The sequence below is a fragment of the Mirounga angustirostris genome, unplaced genomic scaffold, assembly GCF_029215605.1.
Source record: "Mirounga angustirostris isolate CCGP_5_RB_7025 unplaced genomic scaffold, mMirAng1.0.hap1 SCAF_17, whole genome shotgun sequence".
Lineage (NCBI taxonomy): Eukaryota > Metazoa > Chordata > Mammalia > Carnivora > Phocidae > Mirounga > Mirounga angustirostris.
Window position 1 is genome coordinate 34,226,816 of NW_026991725.1, and position 12,584 is coordinate 34,239,399.

General features: G+C 41.2%; 1 protein-coding gene across 5 annotated transcripts in view; it reads left to right on the forward strand.

The window, feature by feature from the left end:
• The window catches only part of MAP2K6 (mitogen-activated protein kinase kinase 6), a 116,198-nt gene that overhangs the window by 71,780 nt on the left and 31,834 nt on the right, over positions 1–12,584 (forward strand). Inside the window, exons 1-4 of one of the 5 annotated variants that reach the window (XM_064582449.1) lie at positions 378–511; positions 1,969–2,108; positions 3,280–3,346; positions 11,992–12,040. Coding sequence is in view for 2 of the 5 variants with exons in the window: in XM_064582448.1 (XP_064438518.1) it covers positions 421–511; positions 3,280–3,346; positions 11,992–12,040 (207 nt within the window). In the remaining 3 variants the exon portion in view is untranslated. Of the gene's footprint in view, positions 1–242; positions 512–1,344; positions 1,627–1,968; positions 2,109–3,279; positions 3,347–10,403; positions 10,423–11,991; positions 12,041–12,584 lie in introns of those variants that run through there. The other 4 variants (XM_064582448.1, XM_064582450.1, XM_045888561.3 and 1 more) reach the window with 4 other exon arrangements.

A 12,584-nucleotide genomic window follows, 5' to 3' on the forward strand; every position in this document is an offset into this window, starting at 1 on the left:
ATTTACGTTGCTTCCCCCGCTTACTTTTTTTTTTTTTTTTTAACGTGGTGTTAAATGTTAGCGTCAGGTGTTGGCAGGCTTGCCCGGGAAACAGATTGCTTTGAAATAAACACAGCTGGAAACTGACCACATATTGTTTTTCTTTCTCCTAAGAAATGAAAGAGGCATTTATAGAAAGGCTGGAAAAGGCAGTATGGTCCAGGATTACTTTATAGATGTATTTTTTTCCCACGTCTGGTTAGCAGTGCATGTCACGCCTCGGTGTCCAAATGGACCCACTTTCCTTCTTTCTTTGTGAAGTTGCGGTTTGCTGGGAACAATAAACTCCGAGAGGTTTGCTGCAATCCGCCCTTGAGAGGGTGGAGTCTATTCAGGGCTGTTTCTCTCTGCTGAAGTGTGGTCTTCAGAGCTGAGCGAAGAATGCCTGGTGTGTGCTGTTCTGCGAGCCTTGCTTGCAGCCTTGAAAACCTCATCAGAGTCACCCCTGGCCTCCTCTTTCAGGGATGGGCAAGTAAGTGAGTTATGGAATTTTGGTGCATGTGTCTGTGATTTTTGTCCAATCTGATGCACTGTTGAAAATGAAGGCAGGGTGTATTCTAACTGTGTCATTCAACCAGGTTTTGTGTCTCCTGCAAGTATTTTTCTTGTTGCTGTCAGAAAAGAAGTAGGAGCCTTCTTTTCTCACACCTTGAAGACTTTATTTTTGTTTTGGTCATTTATTCCTTTAGCCTCTGTGCCAAGAGCTTCTCTGTCTCTCTCTTTTACTGTTTCTTTGCAGAGACGTTTTAAAGATTTGTGGAGTTACAGTATAATCATGAATTGCTAATAGTCAATTGCTATGGTAGAATAATTCATTGCTGTGTTTTGCAAAGGCAGTTTCCCCCTACAAATAGCTATCTCTCTGGACATCTCTCTTGTAAGAGCTGAGTTAGAAATGAAGAAGAGGGAGGTGTAGGAATTTCAGAGTAACTTTTGCTTTTGGTTTGCTTACATGGCAACGGGGGAGACTTTTTCAGAGGCAAAATATATTTTACTTTTATTTTGTTTTAACAGAGGGGAAGACAGGGTTGTATCTGCTGGGATTATCTGAACTACCTGCTACCTGTGTTGGAGTAGAGATGTAGTCATCTGGACAAATGGAATTTGTCATGCATTCCTCACGACAGTATTTAAAATAGCATCCTCCAGCTCTTTGACTGAGGTGCATGGAGAGGAATTGTTGGAATTGGGCCACGCATCTATTGGGATTTTCACCATCAGATCCAGCCCTTAGCATTGTTCCTGGTACATAGCACAGCTCTCTCTATTATCTACCATATGTATGGACAAGGCTTTCTGTATTGTGTCACTGACTAACTTAGTAACGTGTGCTAAGTGGGGCCATCTGAACTCCGGCAGGAGGAAAGTAATAGTGAGTTTTGAATCTTATAAAACACATAGATGAGCCCAAAGGAAGAGAGCATTGAGAAGACCTGTGACAATGAAGGTGGACCTGAAAGACTTTCTCTGCGTTGGCTACTGCCAAGCATATTTCTCCTTGGCTTTATACAACTTGGCAGAATTGATCCTGATTTTGGGTTTTGAAGGGATTGAACAAGAGTCGATTACACATTATCTTGGACTGAGGTAATCTGACCAGTTCTGCTCATGCATTTCTTAAATGACTTATTTTTTAATGAGACTGTACAGATTCTTTCTCTAAATGGTTATAATTAACAGCTACTTAAGATAGGTCTGTGCTTGTTCATATGTGATACCCCATGGCTCTCCTCTCCAGTCCATTGAGGTCGGCATGAGTATTATTTCCCCATTTTACACTTGAGGATACCAAGAGTCAGGTGAAAAGTGACTCTGGAGGTCGCTTGGTGAGTGAAAGTACCGGAAATAAGCTGTTTTTTTAAAAGCTCATAATCACATGCTCCCCATGCCCTCCTCTCTCTGATCATCCCTGAACTCCTTCCATTGTAGAACAGAGGAATAAGTTCCAGGCTGGGTGTTGGAGACCTGGATTCTGATTCTGACGGGTCGTTGCTGGTTCTATGATGTTGAGCAATTACAGAAATCTTTGGATGTCATTTTCCTGCAAGGAGGTTATATTCTTTGATGTCGTAAGTCTCTTTGCATCTTGAGAGTCTCTAACCCAGGCCTTGTCCAGGGCTGGTATCAATGCTGTAATGCACCCCAGTGATACAGAGCAGAGGGGAGGAAAAAAAAAGGAGAACCCTCGGCATTCTACCCAGCTCTGCTTTGGTTTCCCCTGCCAAGCATGAAGAGACCCAGGATCTCCTTAGGTGAGGAAAATCCTGGGCTCTTAAGAGACTACTACTCACATTCCTGAGCTGGCATTTCTCAGTCTGTTCTTTTTTTATTTTTCCCCCTTGAGAGAGGGGGAGGGTCGGGGAGAGGAAGAGAGAGAATCTCAAGCAGATTCCACGCCCAGTGTGGAGCCCGATGAGGGGCTCGATCATACGACCCCTGAGCTGAAATCAAGAGTTGGACGCTTAACCGACCAAGCCACCTGGGCGCACCATCAGTCTATTCATTTTTATTCGTCAGCAAAATTATTTGAGCCAAACTCTCTGTGGTTTCAGTCCAAGGATGAACACATGGGTTACATTCCTACCTGGTCCCCAAAGAAGCGATAACCTCCTTGCATGAGCCCATCTGTTACCTTATTCCTTTTTGAAACAGGGTAAACGTAAATAAATATCACTCTCTCCCTCTTTTAGGTGTTTCCATTTATGACAGGTGGTTGACAAATGGTCAGGGCAGAAGAGTGGGAAGGTATTGTTTATTCTCCCTCCATAGTTAAATCTGTCAGTTGTTTACAGATCAAATGAGAAAGTTGTAAGATATTGCGATAGAGGTGATTATATTGGACTGACATTAAAAAGGAAAAAATCTATAGCCAATACCATCTACCATTACCATTCTCACGTACAAGAAATAACAAAGAAGTTGGAACGACCACCTCTTGGCAGGGAGGAAAGGGCAGCTCTCCTGGGTAAAGAGAGTGTTAGCATTCTTATACTGATCTTTTCATCCTTAAGTGGCAAAGAACCTCATCCATGAGCACAGTCTGTATTTGGGAAGCTGTGCTCTGCTTGGTGCTTGGGTGCTCGGCACTCACAGACTTCCTGGGTGGGAAACGGGGTTCTGCATGAGGAGATGAGAGCTACATGTTCCCAGGCTAGCCCTTTGCGTCTTCTGCAGGGTCTCTGTTCCCACTCTCATGCTGTGGTTTCGACCTTAACTTTATCCTTGTGTCTCTCCCCATAGGCAGGAAGCGAAACCCTGGCCTTAAAATTCCAAAAGAAGCATTTGAACAACCTCAGCCCAGTTCCACGTAAGTTGGCAAGATCATCGTCTTAATCCAAACACTTCACTTTACAGATTTCTAGGGAATGGGGGTTCGTTTTTGGACGGATGAGCAATGCCTTGACTATGGAAATCACCGTTAGAAAGAAGAGCCCTTTAGAGGGAGGAGCCATGTGCTCGCTGTTCTGAGACCTGAAATAATCAGTCAGTCTATATCGTGCTTTGAACTCAGGGTAGCTTTGAACTCAGCCTCTCATGTTACTGGTTGGCATAAAATTGAGTGTCACAAGTGCGTTTGGCAGATGGGGTTCTATGAAGTTCAGAAAGGTCCCTGGACCTGGATTTTTTGCCTTTTCCATATAGACTTGAGCAAATAAGCAAATCCCTGGGAGAGCCACTACTATAAAGCTTGAGTAGAGATGGAAAGACGGTATTTGATAAGGACTCAGCATCCTGACACCTAAATCCTATCCCATATAAATAGAAGGCAAAATGAGGTAAAGGAACCTTTTTTTTTTTTTTTTTTTTTAAATTAGCAGAGGCTTTGGCCCAAATCCCTAAGTGAGCTCAAGTCCTGGTGAAGCAGGATACCTTCTCCTTTAGCCTTCCTCTTATTTCTTTTTCTCTCCGTGGGATGGTGAGAGTACCTCCTGTCTAGTTGTAGATATGACCACCTTACAAAGCATCTGCTTGGGAGGAATGGAAATTGCAAGGAAAAAAGTCACAACAGAAGTTCTAGAGAGGCAGAGCAAGTATAGGGAAAGACCATCCCAATGGAAGCTTGAGTTTTCAAGGCCGTTGGTCATCTCGACAAGTGCCTCTCTTTCTAAAGGTTTTTGACCTTAACCACTATCCATCCTATCAGGAAGGACACCTCCTGGTGTTGGAAAGTGCTAGTAAAAATGATCACGTCTACTGTAAGACTTTGTTGAGGCCATTGGCCATTCCCTGCAGTGGTATGAACAAATGTTCCACTCAAGAACCTTCAAGTACAGAGCGGAAAGTTCACTCTTCTGGGTTCTGCTCTGTAGCTCGAGGGCCAACCTCACCTTAGACTGGTCCTTTCCTGAGGCTCTGCAGCAGGAGGTTCTTTCCATATCTGTTATCGAGATTGGTGTTTTTGGTCCTTTTGGTGTTTTTTTTTTTCCTGTGGACCTATGACCTGTGTAATTTATAACGTCTCCTCTCTGATTGGTTTCTCAAGAGTTTAGACTCAAATATATTACTTCCCTGTACTATCTGTATGGGACTCTGTGTGATATGCTTTTAAAACTTTTCAACTTGAAATTATTGTAGATTCACAGGAGAGGACAAAGAAATGCACAGGGAAGTCCCATGTACCCTTCCCCTAGTTTGTGTCCTCCCCTCCATGTTCATATCTTAACACAACTGCCACCCAATGTCAAAACAAAGTGGCATTGGTGCAAACCATAGAACTTACTCAAATCTCACCATTATTGTAAGTCCTCGTTGTGTGTGTGTGTGTGTGTATGTGTGTGTGTAGCTCTATGCAGTTTTATCACGTGTAGCCTTATGGAACCACTACCATAATCAAGGTATTCAATTGTATCAATACCACAAGACTCTTTGGTGTTACTCCCTTATAGTCACTCCCACCTCTAACCCCCAGCCCTAATCTCTGGCAACCACTCATCTGTTCCCCATTTCCATTTTGTTGTCTCATGGTTGCTACATATACCAAATCACGTGTCTCCTATTCGAGATTGGCTTTTCCTTGCAGCATAGTTTCCTCGAGGTTCGTTCAAGTTGTTGCCTGTATCAGTAGTTCTTTCCTTGTTATTGCTGAATCCATTCCATGGTATGGATATACCACAGTTTGTTGAACCCTCTAGCCTTTGAAGGAGATATGGGTAGTTTCCAGTTTTGGAAAACTGGGGTTATTGTGACAAAAGTAAGTGTCTGCATGAAAATAAGTCTTCATTTCCCTGGAGCATATGTCCAGTAGTGCAATTGCTGGGCCATTCGGTAATTCCATTTTTGAAATAACTTCCAAGGTATTTTCCAGAGTGGTTGTACCATTTTACATTCTTATTAGCCATTTGCGATGATCCAGTTTCTCTGCATCCCTGCCAACATTAACGCTATTTTCCATTTTAGTCATTCTTTTTTTAAAAAATATTTATTTATTTTTGCGTGAGAGAGAGAAAGTGCAAGTTGGGGGGAGGGGCAGAGGGAGAGGGAGAGAGAGAGAGAATCTTGAGCAGACTCCCCGCTGAGCATGGAGCCTGACACTGGGCTCGATCTCACAACCCTGAGATCATGACCTGAGCTGAAGTTAAGAGTTGGACACTTAACTGACTAAGCCACCCAGGAGCCCCATTAGCCATTCTGATAGATGTATAATGTTATATCATTGTAGTTCTCATTTTTATTTTTCTCATGATGATGCTGAGTATTTTTAGGTGTTTATTTTCTATCTGTATATCTTTGGTGGTGAAATGTCTGTGCACGTCTTTGCCTCCTTCTTAATTAGATTACTTTTTTAATGTTGAGTTTTGAGACTTCTTTTCTATATTCTATTTTTTTTAAAGATTTTTATTTATTTATTCATGAGAGACAGAGAGAGAGAGAGGCAGAGGGAGAAGCAGGCTCCCAAGGAGCAGAGAGCCCTATGCGGGACTCGATCCCAGGACCCTGGGATCATGACCTGGGCCGAAGGCAGATGCTTAACCATCTGAGCCACCCAGGCACCCTCTTTTCTATATTCTAGACACAAGGAGTTTGTCAGATATGTGATTTAAAAACATTTTCTCTCAGTCTATAATTTGTCTCTTCATCCTTTTATTTTGATGAAATCCCATCTAGCAATTTTTCCTCTTACGGGTTATGCTTTTGGTGACAATTTTAAGAACCCATTGCTTCACACTTTGTTCTGTTTTTCAAAATAATTTTGGCTATTTTAGGGCTTTTCCCTTTCCATATTAGTTTTAGAATCAGTGTGTTTATGTCTATAAATGAATTTGCTGAGATTTTGGTAGGAATTATGTGTAACCTTTAGATCAGTTTGGGAAGAGTTGACGTCTTGACTACAATGAGTTTCCTAATCCATGAACCTGGTAGATTTCTGCAAGTCTTTAGATTTTCTTTGATGTCTTTCATCAGTATTTTATAGTATTTATCATACGGACTCTTTACAGTAGGGCTTGTTAAGATTTATACCTAAGTATTTCATTTTGTGGGGAGCAACTATAAATGATACTCCGTTTTAAATTTTGGTTTCCACCTGTTGAGGGTCAGTGTATAGGAATGCAGTAGATTTTTCTCTATTGCTCTTGTATCCTGGGACCATACTGAATTCACTTAGTAGTTCTAGGAGCATTTTTGTAGATTCTTTGTGTGTGTGTGTGTTTGTAGATTCTTTATAGAGTTTTCTATGTCTACAATCATGCCACCTGCAAATAGAGAGTTTTCTTTCTTCCTTTCCAAATTGTATTTTTAAAAACTTTCATTATTTTTTTGCTTTATTTCAGTGGCAAGAATGTCCAGTACTATGTCAGATAAGATTGGTGAGAGTAAGCAACCTTGCTTTGTTATTAGAGGGAAAGTGTTCAATCTTTACCATTAAGCATGATGTTAGGTTTTTGTAGATTGAGGCTTGAAAAAGTTCCTCTCTAGTTGTGGGATACCGAGGGTTTTTATTGTTAATGTGTGTTGAATTTTGTTAAGTGCTTTTTTGTGCCTCACTTGACACATCATAGGTTTTTCTTCTTTGTACTGTTGATATGGATTACATTGTGATTGATTTATTTTATTTTATTTTTTTATTTTATTTATTTGACAGAGAGAGAGAGATAGCGAGAGCAGGAACACAAGCAGGGGGAGTGGGAGAGGGAGAAGCAGGCTTCCCGCCGAGCAGGGACCCCGATGTGGGACTCGATCCCGGGACTCCGGGATCATGACCTGAGCCGAAGGCAGACGCTTAATGACTGAGCCACCCAGGCGCCCCACATTGTGATTGATTTTTAAATATTAAACTAGATTCGCATGCCCAAAATGAATTCCATTTGGTTGTGGTACATTTTTTAAAATACATTGTTGGATTCAATCTGTTGAAATTTTGTTGAGGACTTTTGTGTCTGAGTTCATGAGATATGTTGGTCTGTAGTGGTTGTTTTGAGTTGTTCTTCTTTTTTTGGGGGGAGTGTATGCTGTTATCTTCTGGTTTTGACATTAAGGTAATATTGGCCTCATAAAATGAATTGGTAAGAGTTTCTTCTTTTTTTTTTTTTTTCTGGTAGACACGTAAAATCTGTATTAATTCTTTTTTTTTTTAAGATTTTATTTATTTATTTGAGAGAGAATGAGATAGAGAGAGAGCATGAGAGGGGGGAGGGTCAGAGGGAGAAGCAGACTCCCTGCTGAGCAGGGAGCCCGATGCGGGACTCGATCCCAGGACCCTGGGATCATGACCTGAGCCGAAGGCAGTCGCTTAACCAACTGAGCCACCCAGGCGCCCGTATTAATTCTTTTTAAAAAAATGTTTGCTAAAATTCTCCAGTGAAACAAAATGAGCCGATATATTTCTTTTTTCTGGGGCTTTTAAAATACAAAATCAATTTCTGTAATAGTTACAGGACTATTCAGATGACCTGTTTCTTCAAGTTTGTGCAGTTGCTGGTTTTCAAGGAATGGGTCCATTTTTTCTAAGTTGTTGAATTTATAAGAGGAACATTGCTTATAGTATTCCCTGATTATTCTTTGAATGGCTATAGGACATGTTGTGATATCCTATTTTTTCCTGAGACTGGAAATCTGTCTTCTCTCTTGTAATCTGTGTCAGTCTTGCTGGAGGTTTATCAATATTATTGCTATTTTAAAACATTTTATGTATGTATGTACGTATGTATGTATTTAGAGAGTGCACATGCAAGAGGGGGGAGGGGCAGACAGAGAGGGAGAGAGAAACTTAAGCAGACTTCCCGCTGAGCGCGGAGCCCGACTTGGCGCTCGATTCCACCACCCTGAGCTCAAGACCTGAGCTGAAATCAAGAGTCGGATGCTCAACTGACCGAGCCACCGAGGCGCCCTGATTTTGGGGTACAGTCCTATGTCACTCTCCCACTGGTCTTATATTCCTTCTCTTTAAACTTTTAGCCCTCATCTTCTTCTAATTTATATTAATTTTCTGTATTTTATGAATTTTATGAAAGCCACAATAAATCCTACCTTGGTGTAAACAGATGAGTAAAAACCTGTGCAAGGATAAACCCAGTTTCTGTGTTGTCTTTCCCTCCTGTGGTAGAATAAACTTTGAATGTGTTTAATTGATTTTCTTTTTCACTGCGTAAAGCCAAGAGCATCACTTTATTTTGTAGACTAGACCACTTTAGCTCCGGGAGAGCCTTATTATTAGTAGTAGTATTTTAATACTGATGCTTATATTCATAGTCCTAAAGAAGTAGCTTCCACATTTTGTGTTTCTCTTGGCAATTTTTTAGGGTTGGCTTGGTGACTCGTACAATTTATACCCTGCCTTCTGCTGTACTACACAAAAATAAATATCCTGGGACAGAGGTCCATTCTTCCTAGTTCTGTGTGTGTGGTCCCTCTGCTTGAGCTCTTTCTCTGAGTAACTGATGCCAGTGTGTCTTTGGCTCAGGTTTCTGAGCTGTCCCCATACTTGATTGGCAGCAGCTAGTTCTGAATTGATTCTATGCTAGTGAGTATTACTCCAGTTAACCCTCCCAAGAAGCTCAGGAGGCAGTCAGTCTGTGTTACTCTTACTTTATAAGTGAGAAAACAGACCTGTACAAGATCAGGTGGTCAGAACAGTTGGGCATCATTTCATGGGTAAGAGTTCAGGCTCCAAAAAGCTAATACTAGGTGACCTTTGGAGTACCTTTGACCTTCCAGGGAAGGAATTTTGTAATAAGCCTGTTTCTTTCCCCAGAGGACTAAAATATTGAATAAGCAACAGAGAACATACACCCACAGTTTAACCTCCTGCAGAGACTCAGTGCCCCAGACAAACTAATATGCCCAGCCCTGGACAGAACACAGTGTCAACGAATCTAATATGAGCCGTCAGCCTTGGCCCCATCATTTGATGCTTTTGGCAGACTTGATGAGCCCAAAGCCCTCAGGGTTGGGTGGATTGATCATTTTCATTAGAGGGGCCCTGGGTGTTGGGAGTAGGTTCCTTGGATTCAATCAGAGTTGGGCTGAAATCATGGCCTTACGACTTGGGAGCAAGTTAGTTAAACTTTGAGCCAAACGGTTTCTCATCTGGACCATGGGAGTAATGATACTCATAAGAGAGAGAGAGAGTGTGTGTTTAAAGAATTAAATGAGATGTAGATAAAGCATTGCACTTGATTCAGCCTATATCCCTTTCTCTTTAGGTCAAGACTGAGATTCAAGTGGCATGGGTTTTATTTTCGGCTCTGTTGGGCTGTCTGGCTTTAGCAAATCTCAGCTTTTGTGGGTTACATTTTTCTCATTCTGGAAAATTGCATGACCCCCTCCTATTAGGTAGAGGTATATACCGCAAGGTTAGTACAACGCTGGAGTTAGCAAACTTTTTTTTTCTTACAAAGGCCAGCTGGTAAATATTTCAGGTTACCTGGGCCCTGCTGGCCCCAGTTGGATATTCTTCATAGTCTGTTTTCCAACAACTTTTTAAACTTGAAAACAGTCATTCTTAGCTGGGCCACAGGCTGTAATTTGCAAAGCCCCGTATGAATACTGGAATACCAGAGCTGGAAGAGGTCTTACCCAGTGCCTTCCTTGGGTGGCAAGAAAAGGGAGGAAGCCCCTTTTCCTGTCGCTTCATACTTTTTAGTTTTTATTTTTATTTTTATTATTTATTTATTTTTTATTCTTATGCTTCATACTTTTTAAAAGGAAGGGTGCTGAACAGCAGCAAGAGATTTTTTATTGTTTATGGTAGTCACATGTTTCAAGTAATATTTGTCTTTATTTCAGAGTTCCATTGCAATTAGTACAAATCATTGATGATGAAAGAAAAATCGTTTGGAAATTTTGAGAATGAGAAATCAGATCTTTAGAAATGTAATCCTCTGGAACGTATTTCTGAAGAAAAATTCCCTGCTTATAAACACAAGATATATAAAAACATCACTGGTGTGTACTGGGATGTGTGTGTGTGTGTGTGTGTGTGTGTGTGTTTTCCTCTGTATCTCTCCCTCCCAGTTCCTGGTTTTAAGTTAGTCCAGAAAAACTTTATTTTAGGTATTTTATGCATTTCAAAGGGATTTTGAGGTGAGGGAGGGTTTGCCATTAAAACCTTAAATTTATGTTTATATCTGTGTTTATATTCCCATTTTTTCCTTATTGTTTTATTTAGTTAGTTTCAGAAGAAGGGGCAGAATTATAACACATTAGGGTTGGGAAAAATTGTCATGGGCTAGGATTCTTTTCTCCCTTCCTATCATCTTCCCTTCCTTCCATTTTCCCTTATATGTTTCTAGAGTGTTCTACGTGGAATGTCCCCTTAGGAAGACCTGGGTCTTTTTGGTCCAACCATTGATTCTGGCAGCCCCAGAATTCTTCTGTCTTTTGGTGGTGATACTTTTGGTGCATTTATTCCACGAAAATGCTTCTCGAAGCTCTTAGTTAGTTGCATGGCCAAAGCCAAACATCTTTCTCTTGAGTGGATTGATATCAACCCAGCTAGTATTGAAGTAGTAGAAATACATGCACATGAGGGGACCGTGTGCTTTTTCTATGGAGGCACAAAATCAGCCAACCTCTGGGTGCTGAGATGACCCCTGGACAGTGTGTGTGCTGTGTATGGAAGAAATAACACAACTGTCTTATACGCCTGATAGAACAGGAAATATTCTGACCTGCAAACCAGGAGACCTGGGTTAATTGTGACCTTGGGCAAGTCACTGGGTTAGTGTTGTGACCTTGGGCAAGTTACTTCGCCTCTCTGGGCCTTTTTCCATCTCTAAACGTGGGGACTAGAGAGATTTGGAATTATTATGGTTTATGGATTTTGTGAGTTAACATAACCATATGCTAATCATTACTACTTTTTTAAATTATGGGAAAATGTGATGGAATAATTGGGCACATTGGTGTTCTTGGATGAAAGAAAAAGTTTGGGGTTTACTAGAATAGTACGTTTATTTATATAATTCTATACCTAGGTCATATTCATTGGATATTTACTGTATGCCAGCCATTCTGCTAAGCATTTTACTTGGAATATCTCAGGATATATTAATATCTTCATGTTAAAGAAGAAATAGACAGTCAAAGAGATTAAGTCATTTATTTATTTTAAAGATTTATTTATTTTAGAGAGAGAGAGTGTGAGAGCCAGCGTGGGGCAGGGTGGATGGGAAGGGATAAAGGGAAAGGAAGAGGATCTTAAGCACACTCCCAGCTGAGCATGGAGCCCAACGCGGGGCTTGATCCCACAACCCCGAGATCATGACCTGAGCAGATATCAAGAGCCAGATGCTCAACCGACTGAACCACCCAGGCATCCTGGAGCTGAAGTCATTTAAACTCAAATATATTTTATTCCAAATCCCGCACAATTAACACTTCTTTGCTACTTTATTTTACTGATGAACTTCCAACTTACCCCTAAGGAAAACTCTCTCCAGTCATATATGATTTGGGAAGGGCATAATTGACTAAATACCTCATGTTTTTTCTTTTCCTCCTTTTCTTTCTTAGGCCACCTCGAGACTTAGACTCTAAAGCTTGCATTTCTATTGGAAATCAGGTAAAAAAATCACGTTTGCCAGTTAATATCTTGACCATTTCTCATATATGCTTTCTGACTGGCCATCGGAAAATTTATTTTCTATAACATGCCGTGAGGGGATGGGTCCAAAAGTTTGAGTTTAAGCAGGAGCAGTGGGTGGTGCTCTTGCTGTTTTGGATGCCTTGTTGAAATCAGGCTAGTGTTGCCCTGATGGAAGGTATTTGAGGGGAGTAGATGATTGGCTTTGGGATGCAGTCCTCAAAGTCCAAGGGTAGATCTAGTTGCCATCAGTCAGCAAATGGATTAAATGTATGAGGAAGGGGGCAGGGCTAAGGAGCCGTTGCAGATAGCTCAAAGTGAGTTTGGAGGCTGAGCTGGAGCTGGATCTCTGTATTGCCCGTGACAAGCAGGTGACATACTCTATGAGTCTGAACATGTCCTGGTGCTTCCTGCTTGCAGCGGCTGCTTGGATAAAACTTCTAGACCAGAAGCTTCTGGACCAGAAATAACTCTTAGAATATCAGGAGAAGCCAGAGAGAGGACGAGGTAGTTTATGTCCTTT